Source organism: Lissotriton vulgaris, chromosome 6, assembly GCF_964263255.1.
Source record: "Lissotriton vulgaris chromosome 6, aLisVul1.2, whole genome shotgun sequence".
Taxonomy (NCBI): domain Eukaryota; kingdom Metazoa; phylum Chordata; class Amphibia; order Caudata; family Salamandridae; genus Lissotriton; species Lissotriton vulgaris.
In genome coordinates, this window is record NC_141694.1 from 1845158853 (window position 1) to 1845176115 (window position 17263).

At 47.3% G+C, this 17263-nt stretch overlaps 1 protein-coding gene across 4 annotated transcripts in view; it reads left to right on the plus strand.

Annotated features, from left to right (window-relative positions):
• CAD (carbamoyl-phosphate synthetase 2, aspartate transcarbamylase, and dihydroorotase) overlaps positions 1-17263 on the plus strand; it is a 359331-nt gene that overhangs the window by 132242 nt on the left and 209826 nt on the right. For all 4 annotated transcript variants that reach the window (XM_086928147.1, XM_086928144.1, XM_086928145.1 and 1 more), the window contains 3 exons: positions 1113-1346; positions 2883-3104; positions 4162-4350. In XM_086928147.1, the coding sequence (XP_086784273.1) occupies positions 1113-1346; positions 2883-3104; positions 4162-4350 (645 nt within the window). The remainder of the gene's footprint in view (positions 1-1112; positions 1347-2882; positions 3105-4161; positions 4351-17263) is intronic.

The following is a 17263-nucleotide window of genomic DNA, read 5'->3' on the forward strand; positions in this document are numbered from 1 at the left end:
GGCCACCAGGGTTAAAAAAACGATCACATTACTTCTAGCTCTGTCCTCCTCACCCCTTCACCCCTCCCCCGTTTTCTTGCTTGCCCAATTCCTATTGTTTGCCTTTCTTCATAGGTTTAAGTTAATTAGCTGGTGGTTCCTTAACATTAATGAATAGATAGCTTGTCTATTGGGAAAACGAATACTCTGGAATGTAATCAGAAAAACTGTGCTTGGAATTAAGTGGATTAATAACAATATTTGCAATAAAATTATTTAAATGAAGTTTTGAAGTCTTCCAGTGGCCACTAGATGCACCTTTATTTAAATGTATTCTGTTTACTAGAGATTTGTAAAAGTGCTATTTTTTTGCCTATCTGTTACTTCAGAGCATTGGCTGTAAGAGAAAAAGTTTCATTGTTGTAGATGGATTGAACATGGCGAGTAATCAGATCGGATATTTTTCAACATGGCCTCTGTTCTGAATCTCTTTGAATTGGAGGCCAGTCTTAAAAGTTCTGTTCTAAGGAGCTTCCATATCTTCAAGTTTGGTATCAGCTCCTAGGTTGGGGTTGACGAGTGTTCCAGAGTTTTGGTCTTACCAAAATGAGTGGCAGAATTTTCCTTTGAAGAGCGATTTGCATCTTAACACACTGCCACTATGTTGGGTTGGGCAGCAAAGGTGAGGTCAGTGTCTAGACGAATTCTCTGACTCCTTACTTCTTGTGAGGTGGAGGTGAGCACTGCCTGGTTCTTAGTGATGCTTATGTGTCGAAAGCGTTCCTTTATCCATTGGAAACGGAGGTCCAGGAAAGATTTAATTGCAAGATTTGATGCAGCTGTATCTGGCCATTGACACAGTATTTCAAACAATTACTTATTGGTACTGCTGACATGATTAAATATAACACATGCTGTATAGCACATTCCAACTCAGTTTACCCTACCATGCATGTAGACTTCAGCAGAGGAAGAGGTGGTAAAATATTCCTTTGCTGCCTCGAAGTCTGGAAGAGAGGTCAGCCTTCCCAATCGACCCGTCTGCAGAGATGGATGTGGTCTTTTTTCCTGTGGCTAAAGGATGAAATGTATTCACCGTGTATTTCACCCCTTCCTGTTTTCCTCCATCCCAGGTCATCAAGAATGAGCGCCCAGATGGGATCCTGCTCACCTTCGGTGGTCAGACAGCCCTAAACTGCGGGGTAGAGTTGACAAAGCTGGGAGTGCTGGAGCGATACAACGTGCGGGTGCTGGGCACACCCGTCTCGTCCATCGAGATGACTGAGGACCGCAAGGTGTTCGTGGAGAAGATGGAGGAGATCAGCGAGCATGTGGCACCCAGCGAGGCTGCCTCCTCACTAGAACAGGTGACCTTCAGTTGCAGTGGGCACTGGGGGGAGGGGAAATCAGGGAGTCACCAGTGGAACTATCGATTGGTGTTTAAGGGTACAAAGCTCCAGTGTGTATAGGCGCCGGTGATGTGTGACACTAACACAAATGTATGATGTTACAACGCAAACACAATTTTTACATCGCAACATCCTTCACAATTCATGTTTTTGCAACACATGCCATCACAATGCCTTTTTAGAAACTACATTTACAACGCATTCCATTACAACGCATACCATTACAAAGCATATTACTTTTAGGGCCACAGTAGGGTAAGTGTTGGATAGTGTGGGGTTAAAATTTACTATTTCCACTCCAGTGAGTGCAACAGTAGGGTAAGAGCTGGATAGTGTAGGTGTAAAACTACTATTCACCATTGCTTACCTTTTAATGTGTTGTAGTGGCATGCGTTGTAGTGGCATGCGTTGTAGTGGCATGCGTTGTAGTGACATGCGTTGTAGTGACATGCGTTGTAGTGACATGCGTTGTAGTGACATGCGTTGTAGTGACATGCGTTGTAGTGACATGCGTTGTAGTGACATGCGTTGTAGTGACATGCGTTGTAGTGACATGCGTTGTAGTGACATGCGATGTAAAGGATACTGCGTTGTAAAGGTAGTGCATTGGAATGACTGCGTTTTAAGGGTTGTTTCCCACTAACAAACTCTAAAGCAAATGAATGCTAGCTTCTGTGGCTTGAGTTGAAGGTGGAGGAGGAGGCGTGGTCTTTGCGCAGTGGAGGAGTCTGTCAGTCTATGGTTGAACTCTAGTAGAGAGATTTCACAGGTGGGACATATAGTAAAAAAGAAGTAGGTTGACTGTTCATTCCTGCACAGCATGTCCTCTGTCAGAGGATTGTAAGCCTGTTAAAATAATAAAGGCTAACCACATGGGTATGCTTTTGCATTAACAATAAAATAGATTGGTATAAGATTTTAGAAAATTTAGTGTGAATTTGATATTATTCAGTTGACCATTTTGCTTCCTCTTATGAGCTCTTCTAAAGAAACCAAAGCGAGGTCTAGAATTATTACAGTGCGTTTACATATTGTCTTGCTGCTTGCTCTTGGTTGTGCAAGGCACCAATATGTGCTGGATTACGACTTGTCAATTTATCTGTGTTTAATAGTGTTGTGATGTTTTTAAAATCAACAAAGTTTGTTTCACTACGTCATTCCCTCAGCTGATTCTGCTGAGAGCAGATGCCGATTTTATTTTCTGCATTGAATGTTGTACCTAAATAGTAAGAAGCCTAGATGCCTTTCTATACATCGAAGTTTACTTTCTACTTCCCTGACAGAACCTTTTAGGACTGTGTACAGAGCTGAGTTAGGGTTGTAAAAGCAGGGTTTTGTGTTAGCAAGAAATGTTAAGCCGCTACTTTTGCTTCAGGCTTCCATTGCATCCACGAAAGACTGTAAAACTAAAGTGTCTTTTTGCAACCTGTTTATTTCCTGTGTTATTTTTCGAATGATATAATTCATCTATGTCCATTCTTCTTTCTGCCTTAGGCTGTCGCTGCTGCTGAGCGGATAGGATACCCTGTCCTTGTTCGATCTGCTTATGCTCTGGGTGGGCTAGGCTCAGGCTTCGCCAACACGAAGGAAGAACTCGCAGCCCTTGTGTCACAGGCATTCGCACATACCACACAGGTTCTGGTGGACAAATCACTGAAAGGCTGGAAGGAGATAGAATACGAGGTGGTTCGTGATGCCTACAACAACTGCATAACGGTGAGCTTGTGGGGTGTGACATTGCACCGCAGAGTTGTGCTGAGGTGGTACATCTCTGTTGTCTTTCCTCGGACTGGGTGTAATTTTGAATGAAGTAGTGCAGTCCGCCCACACTTCGGCACTTGTGGGTGGGTCTGGGCAATCTAGCCAGATTGTCACTTGAAGTGGTGATAATGTAAATGATGCAGTCAAAGTTAGTTTGTCTTCCTACTTGCCAGAAAGGGCGGGTTGGACCTAAGAATAGCTCGTCCTCATTAATTCTACCTCGCAAATGCGAACAGGCGAGTGGATTTGTCGAGCCCTGCAGTGATGCTGTAGTCACTTAGGATCTTATGCTTAGGTGTAGACTGTAGTTAAATGGAGATTGGTAGGTTGGGGTCTTTAGTGGTATTTGGGCTGTTACTGCTGTTACGAGTGGTAAATTTGCAGTTGAAGGTTTCTGTGTAGTGTTCTATCATGGCTTGCACTCTCTGATCTAAGTTTTTGGTGGACAGCTTGATAGTTTTGGGGTGCAAGTACTGACTTGGTATGCACTCGGTGAGATTCTGAATATAATCCAGCACCAGTGATAAGCAGGCTGCTTTTCACAGAAGAGCCTTAGTGCAGTGGACGTTTGTGCAGACTACCATTTGCAGAGCCCAACATGAAAGAATCTAACACTTTAATCATATGTTCTCTTGGTCTACTCTGCTGGCTTTGCCTCTGTTTAATGGGATAAATTACTATTTATATAAATCTGAAGATCAGGTTATTTGCTGGCTTCTCTGTCAGAGATCATCAAGTACATTTAAGGGCACCGCGGTCAAGACAGTTTATCGTAGACAAATATTTTAAAACCGTTTTTTTCTCACATACCACTATCTGTCTGTCAGTAAATTACAGGGGTAGAAAATGACAGGCCTGCATGTCTTCGTGACTGAATGTGCAGCTGGGTGCATGACGCATTGTTACATCTGGCGTTTCTGTGGTTGTTTGTGTTATACATTAATCAACATATTATTCTTACGTGTGATGGACGAACAGCATCTTCTGTATCTAAACTCTCTTCCTTGGTCAGGTTTGTAACATGGAGAACGTCGACCCATTGGGCATTCACACTGGAGAGTCCATTGTGGTGGCGCCAAGCCAGACGCTGAATGATCGGGAGTACAACATCCTGCGCAACACAGCCATCAAGGTCATTCGTCACCTGGGCATTGTGGGAGAATGCAACATCCAGTATGCGCTCAATCCAGAGTCCGAGCAGGTAAGGCCGGTGAAACTTGTATGAGACCTATTGTAGGGGTCTGTTGAAATCTGCAATCACTTTACAGTGTTTAAAAAAGGGCAACAACTGCACTTATAATTGTTATTTAGTTATTTATGTTGTGTGCTTCCATAGCAGAGTATCTTACAACCAATATATACAATTAATTTTTATTTATTTATTATTTTTTCTTTCTCTTTTTTTGGTATAAATAATTTGCTCAATAACATTTCCCATTACAAGACAATCTTTAGCTGGAAAACGATGAATGTATTGTGATGTGTGCATGAGTATGGTTGGTATGTTCTGACTGCCTGTGAGGGTGTGCGAATGTGACATTGGTATGGGGGACACTATTGAATTGGTGGTTTTTGTAAATAATTATTGTATTAACTATCTCAGATCTGTGGACCTAACAGAGGTACAACAATGCCTTTTTGAACTATTGTATACACAGACCAAAAAAAGGAAAAAAAAATGGTTATTATTTAAGAAATGTTATTGAGCAAATAATTTATACCCGAAAAAAGAGACAGAAAAAATAATAAATTTAAAAAAATGAATTGTATATATTTTTTGTAATACTTTTTTTTGCATATTGCATAACTGAGGGATAGCCCAACGGAGCCAATCGTGGCCGGAATTGAATTAGTGTTGGTCGAGTGGGAGGTGCATATAATTGTATATTTCTGTATTCCCCTATTCGCCCAGACCACACATTTAAAACTAAGGGGAACCTTCTTTCTTTCATGTTAACTCCTTACACAACAACGTATCTTTGATTTTGTTTTCTCAATGGTGCTGTAGCTTATATTTGATATCTTCTCAACACGCGATTCAATCTATTTTTGCTGTGTTAATGTTAATCTATTAATAATTTCTCCAATAAAACTATTCATATAATAAATGAGAAATTCAAGACCACCTCAAGTGCTGGATTAAGCTAACTTTATAGAAAAGTTGCTTTACACAAATTTATAGTTTCCCATGTCTTCTAAATCCTGCTAGTTTGTCACATTTCTTCATTAAAATAATAAATTATTGGAAAAAGTCTGTGTGAAATCCTTTCATATTGACATACATGTTTGTCTTACTATGCTCACAGGCTCACTGTCCTCTAACAGCATTGCAAAGATGAGTGAAAAATGCTGTTTTATGATCATGCGTGAGCCAAATACCTTGTTGCATCACTGTCATTTTTAACCATCAGACAGGTACCCTAATCTTATTCATTACTGGTTTCCTTGCTGTTAAATGCTACTTAACGTTTGGTACAAGCTTTTTCAGAACCAAATGCAATGTAGTTAATATAGGGTAGGGTGGGCACTGGCAACCCTTCCTGTTTTGTATACTTTTTTGTCTTTTGCGTTTGATCGGAGTCTGCAGCACCTTCTGCAAACTAAATTGGTAGTAGGTATGATTTCTGCACACATTCATTTAGCTCCTTCTCCATTATATATTATCAGGTTATGTTGTGAAATTTCCACTTACTCAAGGCCATTTGGGCTTCATCAAGAAGCAGACTAGCTACAGTATTTGCTACTATTGTGCACATGCTAAGGTTTTTTTTTTGGGCCTCAAGAGCCTCTCAGTTCGAGCCATGTCTTAATTTTCAAGCTATACATGAAGACTGACTGTTTCTTCTAAGTATGGGCACTACTTCTAGGAGCATGACAATCTTACGCCTTCTCTCTATCGATATAAGTTGAGCAAACATTTCCTTTCCATGAGCCAGATGGTCTTTGGTAACCTACTGTGTGCAGAGTTTTTGGTGCACTCCCATCGCTGGAGATGTTCACTTTCTAGGTGATTGGAGCTGAGGTGAGCTTGAGGTGTGTGGTCAGTGCAGAATCCCCACTGAGCGCTGCTGGCAGTGTCACAAATGCTGGAACAAAGCATGTGAACTAAATTTCTGGTAAATCTATCCATGTACACATTGACTTCTGTCCTGTCTCCTATAAATAGAAAGTAAGAATTGTGCATTGGTAGCCTTTGAGTATTCTGTGTAATCTTCATGAAACTCACATCTATGGTCAACTGCCTGAAAAACTCTCTACTAGACAAAGCTGAACTGCAGGTGCTTAAATGGTTGTACATTTGTCTGCTGCATGTCTCCACCAGGCTAGTGTGTCCCTTAGGTTTAGCGATTTGTACGATGCTTTTGTGCCATACTGACACTAGTGTATAAACAGCAGTTTCTGTGAAAAACTGTATGTATATTACATCCTGTGTGTGGTACATGGAGTTCTGCAGGCACACTGTGTTGGTTTGTTATCTGTGTTTTTTGTGGTGTCTCTTTTTTTCTGTTTATTGAGAAAAATACTGTATTCAGTTGATGGCTAGAAAGACAGTGCTGTATACATTCAAGTACCGAAATGCATGTCATACACTAAGATATATATATATATATATATATATATATATCGCTGATAAATCCGGCAGTATAGTACAATAGTAGCGTCATGTATTCTACACATCTAGCATATTCTCAACTCCGTACTTGAGTCCATGAGATAGGTTATAAAGAAGCAAGTAATGTAGACAGGAAACCTATGTTTAATGGGTGCAATTTTGCATCCCTAGGAGTCCAACAAAAGGAACATGAGCATTCTCAATTGGTTCATTGCACAGATCCATACATTTGTGGTCTCTTCTATTGTATATCTTGGGGATAGGGCACCAGATTTTAGATCCTAACCCTGGGGCATGAATGGGATGGTATGTCATGACTATTACAGCGTCTTCTGTATGTCCCTGACTGTGTCTTGGATTTCATAAACTGGATTGTTAGGCTCACCAATGAAGCCTCTACAGCAGGTCAGCCAGTTCATATGTGGATATATTTACGTTTCCCTTCAAAATAAGGTATTGTTTAGTCTAAAACAGTATTTTAGGGGGGTGGGGGCAACAGCTGAGGAAGATTACCACTCTCTGAAGCGGCTCCTGTCACCTACCTCATTGAACACCTAACATCCATTAAAAAATCCAGCTACCGTGACAGAAAGGCCATCCATTCAAAAATCCAGCTACTGTGACAGGAAGGCCCGATTCCTGTGTCCCACTAGCTACGAGAAAGCCGAAAAGGTAGCCATTGGTGTTCTACGTTCGCCCTCCGGCGACAAAAGCTGTGAGGCGTGGTGGTGCTGCAGCCCGCATACTTCTGAGGGGAATGTGAGAAGTGCTGAATTGCCCCAACAGAGAGCACCCCAAGCTGACCGTTGTACTGGGGCACGACCTTTCAACAGTTGTCTGCGTCTTTGGTGAGTGAATTCTGTCTTAAGAATTTGTTGCCTCCTAATCAGCCTCCGTTGCCCCTCATCGCTCCTGCTTGGCTGGTGGCCCTGCAACCTGGAGTACTAGCCCCAAGAAGCTGTCAGGGAAACTGGTGGAGGAGAAGGAAAACCATCAGACCACGGGGAGGGGTTACTTTCTCACTCTCTTGAAGGAGGTGGAGAGTACTGATGTGTCCCTCCACCCCATTTATCACAACACTGATGGGTGTTGTGTGGCGGCCTCCAATGCGAACCACTAGTGATGTCCGGTAGCAAGGGAGCCCGTACTGTCTACCAGACCAAGTTGAACAAATACACCCTGCCAAGAGATTCTACTGCTGTGCCAATGACAGAGGGACTGACAACTTTTGTAGCCCAAGCCCCTCTGACAGAGTAAATACCCATCCCAACAGACATAATGGCTGCAATACAGGAAGTCCACACAGCCCTTGAATGCAAAATTGTCTCCATTGTAGTCACCTTGATACGAGTGGATCTCCGCAATATAGGGGCCCCCGTCAAAGAGGAAGAAGCCTCAATCGTTAAAGGCTTTACTGAAAACTGGGAAGTTTGGTATCCAACTTCTCAGCACATTAAACCCCCACTGATGGCAGTGTGGGATCTAATGAAAAATGCACTCGGAGGGCAACTTGGAGATGACCCCTGAAAAAGACCAGCCTCTGGTTGGTTCCCAGACTGGTACACACCAGCCTGCCACCACGAGACATGTTTCTGGAACCCTATGGTGGGAGCCTTCGGTCCCTGAGCCCAGAAACAAAACCTTTCCTGGGCGAGGTGTTCATCCCCCAACCCGCTCTCCCCCCCCCCCCGCCCCCCCCACCCCCCCCATGTCAGGAAGAGCCAACTGTGGCAGGGGAGCGTCAAAGGCCTTATCAGGTGCAGGCCCCCTTCCTGTCTCCTGTCCTTTTGGGCGCAAGGGCTCGTCCTCACGCAACACAAAACTGCCTCTGAGGTGAGTTACCCGGCTGGGAGGCTTCTGGCTTCGCTGGATAAAAGGGAGGAGGTGTCTCAGTGGGAGCTCGATATCTTAATTGATAGGGGCGAATGTGGTAAGGATAGGCAAGGCGTAGCGGATGTCTTTGTGGCCTATTACGCTGGCCTATATTCCCCGGCACTTACAGCCACAAGTGAAGAGGCTCGAGAGTTGCGATCTGATATCCAAATGCCAGGTCTCTCGCAAACTGATAAAGTGCTTCTAGAGCAGCGATGAGGGAAAGCTTGGTGATACAAGCCAAACGTAAGGTAACAACAGGTATCGCCTTAGGCCCTAATTGCCTGCCTATAGAGCTCTACAAACTCGCGAAGACAAAAATTGACCCTCATCTCCTGTGAATGTTCTTAGAGTGCCACGAATCCGGTGTACTGCCCAAGGATCCGAGATTAGCGAACATAGTCCTTATCCATAAGCGGGAAGACTGTGCCTACTACAGGCCCATATAGTTAAATACGGAAGTGGAAATTCTGGCAAAGCTTTTAACTATTAGATTGGTTTGGGTTATCGATCACTGGTCCTTCCGGATCAATCCAGCTTCATGCTGGGAAGGAGTACTGCGCTTAATCTGCGACTCGTGCTTGGAGTCCTGGACATGCAATGAGAATCCGAGAAGATGCCCCTGTGCTCTCTCTTGACGCTCACATGGCCTTAAACACTGTGAAGTGGCCCTTCATGTACGCAGTCTTTGAGAAATTGAGGTTCGGCTCCCCCTTTACTTCCTGAATAAGGCTTCTCTGTTCTGACCCCCTTGCTCGGGTTACGGTGAACGGGGGCACATCTGCTCACTTACATCCCCCCCCCCCCCCCGATTTTCTCTCTTGTCTTTGAACCGCTCACAGCCTGGATTAAAAGCGATTCCTTCTGATCAGAGGGCTGAGATGAACTGCAGACTGGGTGGATAGATCTCCTTTTATGCGGAAGATATCCTGATCTATATAGCGGACCCTTCCTTTACTCTTGACAGGGTAAAGATCATATGCACGCTTTATTGTCACTACTCTGGTTACACCATTAACTTTAATAAGTCGTTGTTGAGCTATATCCTTCATGGAAACATACCTCGCCTACTTGACTGCAGTTTGGGTGGTCACAGAGGGTTTCCGCTACCTGGGGATCTTTGTCACCAGAGACCTAGACGTTTTCTATGCGCATATAGAGCCACCCTTTGTACGCTTGCTAGAGGATGTCCAACACTGGAGAGCCTTGCCTCTCTCCCTACTGGGGAAAGCTGCTCTATCAAAAAGGATGGCCCTCCCCTGCTTTCTTTACACACTTCAGAACACACCTTACCCAGTCCCGCAGTCTTACTACCACGCAATAGACGGCGCAACCCGTAAGCTTATCTGGGATTGGGGACCCCTCGACTAGCACTTCAGAAACTGACAAGGGGCAGGTATGACTGGAGGTGGGGGGGAGGGTAGCTCTCCCCGTTTTACAAAAGTATTACTGGGCGTCGCATCGTATCGCCGTTAGCAATTGGGTTCATCTCATGGTGGGACAACCAACTTACAGGATGGACAGAAAGAAATGCGGCCTGGGGCCCACCTTAGAGCCATCTATGGGGGATCACACACCCTACACCCCTCCCCAGCCCTACCATGGTCACACTTGCCCTTTGGCACACCATACTGAATGCTATGGGCTAGCCGGTCAGGATCACTCAAGCCACCCCATTGTGGGATGCTGCACAGTTGGGCACCCAGGCCTTGCAGGGGACTTTTCATAGGTGGGATCTCATTGGCCTCTCTAGGGTGGGAGGTCTGTGGAAACAGGGTGAAATACTCAAATTCGCAAAGTTACAAAGAGAATATTAATTGGCACCCAATGAGACTCATCGATATTTACAAATGCGTCATGCTCTGTGAAAGGTATTGCCCATGGGCAAAGATATCCCTGAATCCTCCCCACTTGAAGATAGGTTGTTGGATGATTATATGCCCAGAAAGGCGATTTTACTTGCTTACAAAAAATTGTTATATGACCCCCAGACACTCTGACCTACTTGCGAGTGAGTTGGAAGCGTGATCTAGAGAGCCTGGAGGATGACGAGTGGCCTGAGACGTTGGCGTCCCCCAGGGAGGTGGCGGTAGGATCAAGGTTTCGCCTAGTAGGCTCAAAACCCTCCATAGATGTCACTATGCTTGTACAACATTGGTTAACAAGGGTAAAATGGAGTTCGAGGCATGTGGGCTGCTGAATTCATATCTGTGCATAGATCGCCGCCTAGTGTTGGGTCCGGATGATTGCACATTGTTGTCCTGGAAGCGTCTTCGAAGTATCACGAGATAGGTGGCTCCTCCCCTGGACTACAGTGCGCATGGGCATCTACTCCATCCCCAGATTGTTTTTTTCCGCCATTGGGTTCGGATGTGTTTCGGTTCCCTCTGTCGGAATCGATAGTTGTTTAAGTTTCTTTACTTGAGACCAAAAGGTCTTTAGGACTCGCGTCGGTATTGTTTATCGGTCGGGTTGGTTTATTCATCGGCTCCGATCAACTGCTGCCCTTCCGCATGCTGTCGGCGCGGACGGGCCTACACGACGCTCCAGACTACTTCAACATGGAACGAAGTCCATTTAAGAGGTGCCCAGTGTGTGCCTCAAAGTACCCGCACATCGACGTGCACCCAGTGTGCAACAAGTGCTTGTCGCCGGACCACGACGAGGCCAAGTGTATGGCCTGCTCCAAGTTCCGGTCGAAGAAGACTCTCAAGCTACGTCGGGCCGCAAGACTGCAGGCCCAGAGTTCGGCACCCCCACCAGCAAACATCTTTGAAGAGGATGTTGACGACGACACCATCCTAAATGTTTCGGACTCTAACCCGGCGTCGGAGGGCGAGGAAGACTACGACGCGGGAGTCGAAGAGTTCGAGGAAGTCGTCGAGGAGGTAGGGGACGACGACGGGGCCATTGCCACCGTAGAGGATAGCTCGGAAGAGGAGCATCCTCATACTGACTCCGGGGCCAAACACCATCATAAGGCCCAGGTCGAGGGATCGCCTTCGGGCCTTACCCAAGACCTCAACGCTCGTCCCACGGCCCCGCCTCCTGGCCCGGCCACGGACATTACTGATGCGCCACTCCCGGTCCAGAAACAGAAAGTGAAGCCATCGGGGTCAACACCATCTGTATCGAAACCGAAAGTGCAAGTCGCACTGGTTGGATCAAAGGCTCCAGAGGCCTCGGCGCCGAAGAAATCCAAGATGGCCGTTGAGCTCAAGAGCCACGCCAAAATGGCCGATCCGAATAACCCGGTGTCAAAGCCAAAGGCGAAGACGCCTGACGCGGCGGCGTCGGCGCCGAAGCTGGTCGACGCTCTGAAGCGTCGCGTCGACGCCAAGAAGGTCGAGGACCATAAGAAGGCCCCAAAGAAGCGTCAGGACGACCACAAGTCTCTGGCTGCACCGATCCCAGTCGACAAAGCAAAGGGAGGTGCTGCGTCGGCTCCAAAGACTGCGGCTTTGGTCGCCGACCTGAATCCGGACTCGGAGGACTCGCTCGAGCCGGTCCGGCCCTCCCCCTCACTCACCAAGAAGGTTACGGAGTCCCTTCAGCGTATTCGGGAGGAGGCCGCGGCGCTCGAGCCGAAGGACACTGTGCCGACCAAGCCTCCACAGAAGCCGGCGAAGGCGCAGACGCCGATTCACTTCACGCTGCCGCCAAAAACGGCGCCGAAGGCTTTCGCTCCGAAACATGGGGCCGGGGTGCCCTTAAAGCTGGTTTCTACGCCAAAGGCTTCATTAGTGGTGCCAAAGCCACGGCACCAACCACTAGCGGACGAGGAGCGTCTAGAGGTCATCATCGACGCCAACACAGGCAAGCTCTCTCTCCTTAAAAGAAAGATCACCCCGGAGCCTGTGTTGGAGCATTTCCACATCCCCCTTAAAAAGAAGTTGGACTCTGCGGGTGCATCTGCCCCTATGGAGCCTGCATCTCCACAAGGTTTGGAGCTCTCACCCCCTCACTCTAACACTGGGGAGGGTGACGGAGACGAGGAGGATGAGTATAATTATCCAGCGTACTCTGACCCAGAGGATGTGAATGAGCCATGGTCTGCCGGGGGCGACCCTGAGGACCCTCAGTCAGGGCACGAGCCGCAGCTTTTTGCTGCAAAAACTTCCCCAACAGAGGACTCTGCAGCCTTCAACGCTCTAATTGAAAGAGCTGCAGCCAATCATGATGTCGACCTCCATGCTGACCCAGTGGATGTCGATTTTCTTTTTGACACTTTCTCGGTGGCTGAAAAGACTGTCAAGACATTGCCAATGCTCAAGGGAGTGCTAAAGCATGCGCCAGAGGTTTTCAAGGAGCCCACCCGGGCAAGAGTCATCAATCCTCGTATTGACAAAAAATACAAGGCAGCGCCCACTGATCCAACGTACATCAAGGGACAGTTGCCACTGGACTCTTTGGTTGTCTCCAACGCACGTAAACGAGCCAACTCACAGACCACGGGTGATGCTCCTCCCCCAGACAAAGAATCAAAGGTCTTTGAAGCTTCAGGGAAACGTATTGCTGCGCAGGCAGCTAATATGTGGCGCATATCCAACACGCAGGCGTTACTTGCACGCTACGATAGGGCACACTATGACACCCTAGAAACCCTTCTACAGCACTTACCTGATCAGTACAAGGAGGGAGCTGAAATGTTGATTCAGGAGGGGAAGCTTATCACCAATGCTTCAATTAAGTGCGCTCTGGACGTGGCTGATACCGCCTCGAGAGCAATAAACACTAGCGTTCTACTGCGTAGACATGCATGGCTTAGAATATCAGGCTTTAAACCAGACATTCAGACTACCATCCTAAACCAAGCAGTTAATCCAGACCACCTGTTTGGGCCAGAAGTGGATGCCACCCTTGAAAAAATGAAAAAAGACACTGACACTTCTAAATCTATGGGTGCCCTACAGTCCCAGCAGTTTCGTGGTGGTTCCTTTCGCCGCTCCAATAACAGAGGCACCTCAAGGGGTCAAGCGTCACAATCCACGCAATTCTATAAAAGTAACACCCAGTCCTCATATACCAACAAGGGTAGAGGTGGTTACCGGGGCAACAACGTCAAAGGCAGAGGACGTGGAAATAACAGCTCCAGGTCCTTCACCGCCAGCAAACAGTGACGCCTTGTCACTGCCCCCCGACCACACAACACCAGTCGGGGGGAGACTCCAGCAGTTCCTGCCCACGTGGAAGTCCATCACCACGGACAGGTGGGTCAAATCTCTTATCCAATACGGTTATTGTCTGGAACTCACTTCCACTCCACCAAACATACCTCCAAGAAACCGTCCTATGTCCGGCGAGCACTTGCACTTGTTGCAGCAGGAAGTCCAAGTCATGCTGCAAAAAGGGGCAATAGAGCTCGTTCCACTGCAGGAAAGGGGAACAGGGGTTTACTCTCTGTACTTTCTAATTCCAAAAAAGGACGGATCCCTCAGGCCCATCCTAGACCTCAGACCCCTCAACTGGTACATTCTGTCAGAACATTTCCATATGCTCACGTTGCAGCAGGTTCTCCCACTGCTTCGGCAAGGGGACTTCCTGGCTACTCTGGATCTCAAGGATGCATACTTTCACATTCCCCTGCATCCTTCACACAGGAAATATCTAAGGTTCACCATTCAAAACCAGCACTACCAGTTCAAGGTTCTGCCTTTTGGGGTCACCACAGCGCCCAGGGTCTTCACGAAGTGCCTGGCGACGGTGGCGGCGCATCTAAGACGTCAGAACATCCACGTCTACCCCTATCTGGACGACTGGCTCATTCAGGCAAAGTCGGAACAGCAGTGCGCCGACCACGTGTCCCACACCATTCTTCTCCTGCACGATCTGAGGTTCTCACTGAATTACCCAAAATCCCATCTCCAGCCCGCCCACATACGGCAGTATCTGGGTGCGACGATAAACACTCTGGCGGCCACTGCGCAGCCAAATTCAGTGAGAGTCGCCAGTATTCAGTCGCTGATCCAAAGATTCAGACCTCAACACTCGCTTCCAGCGAAAGTGTTCATGCAGTTGATAGGCATGATGGCCTCCTGCATCTCCGTTGTCCCGCACGCGAGACTACATATGCGTCCGCTTCAGGAGTGCTTAGCACGTCAGTGGACTCAGGCGCACGGGCAACTAACAGACCTAGTGTTGGTGAGCGGTCGGGCATACAACTCTCTGCATTGGTGGAATCCACAAAACCTTTGCAAGGGCCGACCGTTCCAGGAGCCTGTGCCACAGATTATCCTGACGACGGACGCTTCTCTCCAGGGATGGGGAGCGCATGTACTCCAATACACAGTGCAGGGACTATGGACACTACAGCAAAGGAAGATGCACATCAATGTACTGGAACTGATGGCAATCTTCATGGCCTTAAAGGCATTCAAAGTACATCTGTGCAACAAGGTCGTGTTGATCCGGACGGACAACATGACGGCCATGTACTACATTCAGAAACAGGGGGGCACACACTCTCCGCAGCTGTCTCATCTGGCTCAGAGCATGTGGAAGTGGGCCATTCAGAGGCACATTTTCCTGATGGCAGAACATCTCCCAGGCAAGGACAATCACATGGCGGACCTGCTCAGCAGGCACAGCCACCAAATGCACGAGTGGGAGATACATCCATCAGTACTCCAACCGTACTTCCAAAGGTGGGGTCATCCAGAGATAGACCTGTTCGCCACAAGGGAGAACGCAAAATGCCAAAGCTTCGCCGCCAGGTTCCCACACCCGCAATCGCAGGGCAATGCGATATGGATGAACTGGTCAGGCAGATTTGCGTACGCTTTTCCCCCAGCACCTCTGATACCGCTGGTGGCACGCAAGCTCAGGCAGCACTCGATGACTCTCATCCTGGTTGCTCCAACGTGGGCTCGCCAACCATGGTACACCACGTTTCTGGAACTTTCCGTGGTACCGCATCAAAGGCTTCATCTCACACCCAGCCTTCTGACACAGAGCCATGGCGACATTCAGCACCCAGATCCGCAACAGCTAAACCTGGCGATCTGGCTCCTGAGGTCCTAGAGTTTGGCTACCTCAATCTTCCTCCAGATTGCATGGACATCATTCGGGAGGCAAGAAAGCCCACTACTAGAGCATGTTATGAGGCTAAATGGAAGCGGTTTGTCATTTATTGCGCAAACCACAACATTAACCCACTAGATGCTTCCATTCAGAACATCATCTGTTACCTGTTCCATCTGTACCAGTGCAATTTGGTATATACTTCCATCCGCATTCACCTGTCTGCGATGGCCGCATACCTCCAGAATAGACAACACCTTTCACTTTTCAAAGTGCCTGCTATTAAAGCTTTTCTGGAAGGACTCAAAAGGGTCATTCCACCACGGACACCACCAGCTCCAGAATGGAACCTCAATGTGGTTCTTACAAGGCTGATGGGTCCTCCTTTTGAGCCACTACACTCTTGCGAGCTTCAGTTCTTGACTTGGAAAGTGGCTTTCTTAGTAGCAATTACATCGCTACGGAGGGTTAGTGAGTTGCAGGCCCTCACCATCCAAGAGCCCTTTTTCCAAGTTCATGCTAACAGGGTAGTGCTCCGCACTAACCCTAAATTTCTACCCAAGGTTGTGTCTCAGTTCCACATAAACCAAACAATCGAGTTGCTGGTGTTATTTCAAAATCCTGAGTCGCTGGCGGAGCGGATGCTCCACACCCTTGACGTTAAAAGGGCCCTAATGTATTACATTGACAGGACCAAGGATTTTAGAAAGACTAAGCAACTTTTCGTTGCCTTTGCATCACACCACAAAGGTAACGCTATTTCCAAGGCTGGTATTGCTAGGTGGATCGTGAAATGTATTCAGATCTGTTATGCAAAAGCGAAACGCACTCTTACAATTCCACCAAGAGCCCACTCCACCAGAAAGTTGGGGGCCTCTATGGCCTTCCTTGGAAACATTCCCTTAGAGGATATATGTAGAGCAGCCACATGGCCTACCACACACACATTTACAAAACATTACTGTGTAGACGTGCACTCTAAACAGCAGGCAGCTGTAGGTCAGGCTGTTCTCAGGACACTTTTCCAAACTGCTGCAGCTGGCACGGGCGGCCGCCAATAATGGAGGGACTGCTATGTATTCTATGCACAGATATGAATTCAGCAGCCCACATGCCTCGAACTGCAAATGCTACTTACCAGTATGCATCTGTTCTTGGCATGTAGGGCTGCTGACATTCATATCGCCCGCCCTCCTCCCCGGCGCCTGTAGCAGCTGCAGTATTCATATATATGCTCATAGCATGGTCATCACTCACATAGTTCACTCCATCTCGGCCACAATGGCTAAAAACAATCTGGGGATGGAGTCGATGCCCATGCGCACTGTAGTCCAGGGGAGGAGCCACCTATCTCGTGATACTTCGAAGACTCTTCCAGGACAACAATGTGCAATCATCCGGACCCAACACTAGGCGGCGATCTATGCACAGATATGAATGTCAGCAGCCCTACATGCCAAGAACAGATGCATACTGGTAAGTAGCATTTGCATTCTGCCATTGGGTTTGGATGTCTATTTGTTAACTCAAGTTCGGAATCGATAAAACACTTTATAATTGGCCAAAAGGCCTTTAGTTATCGTCGGTATTGTCTTTGCGATCGGTGCCC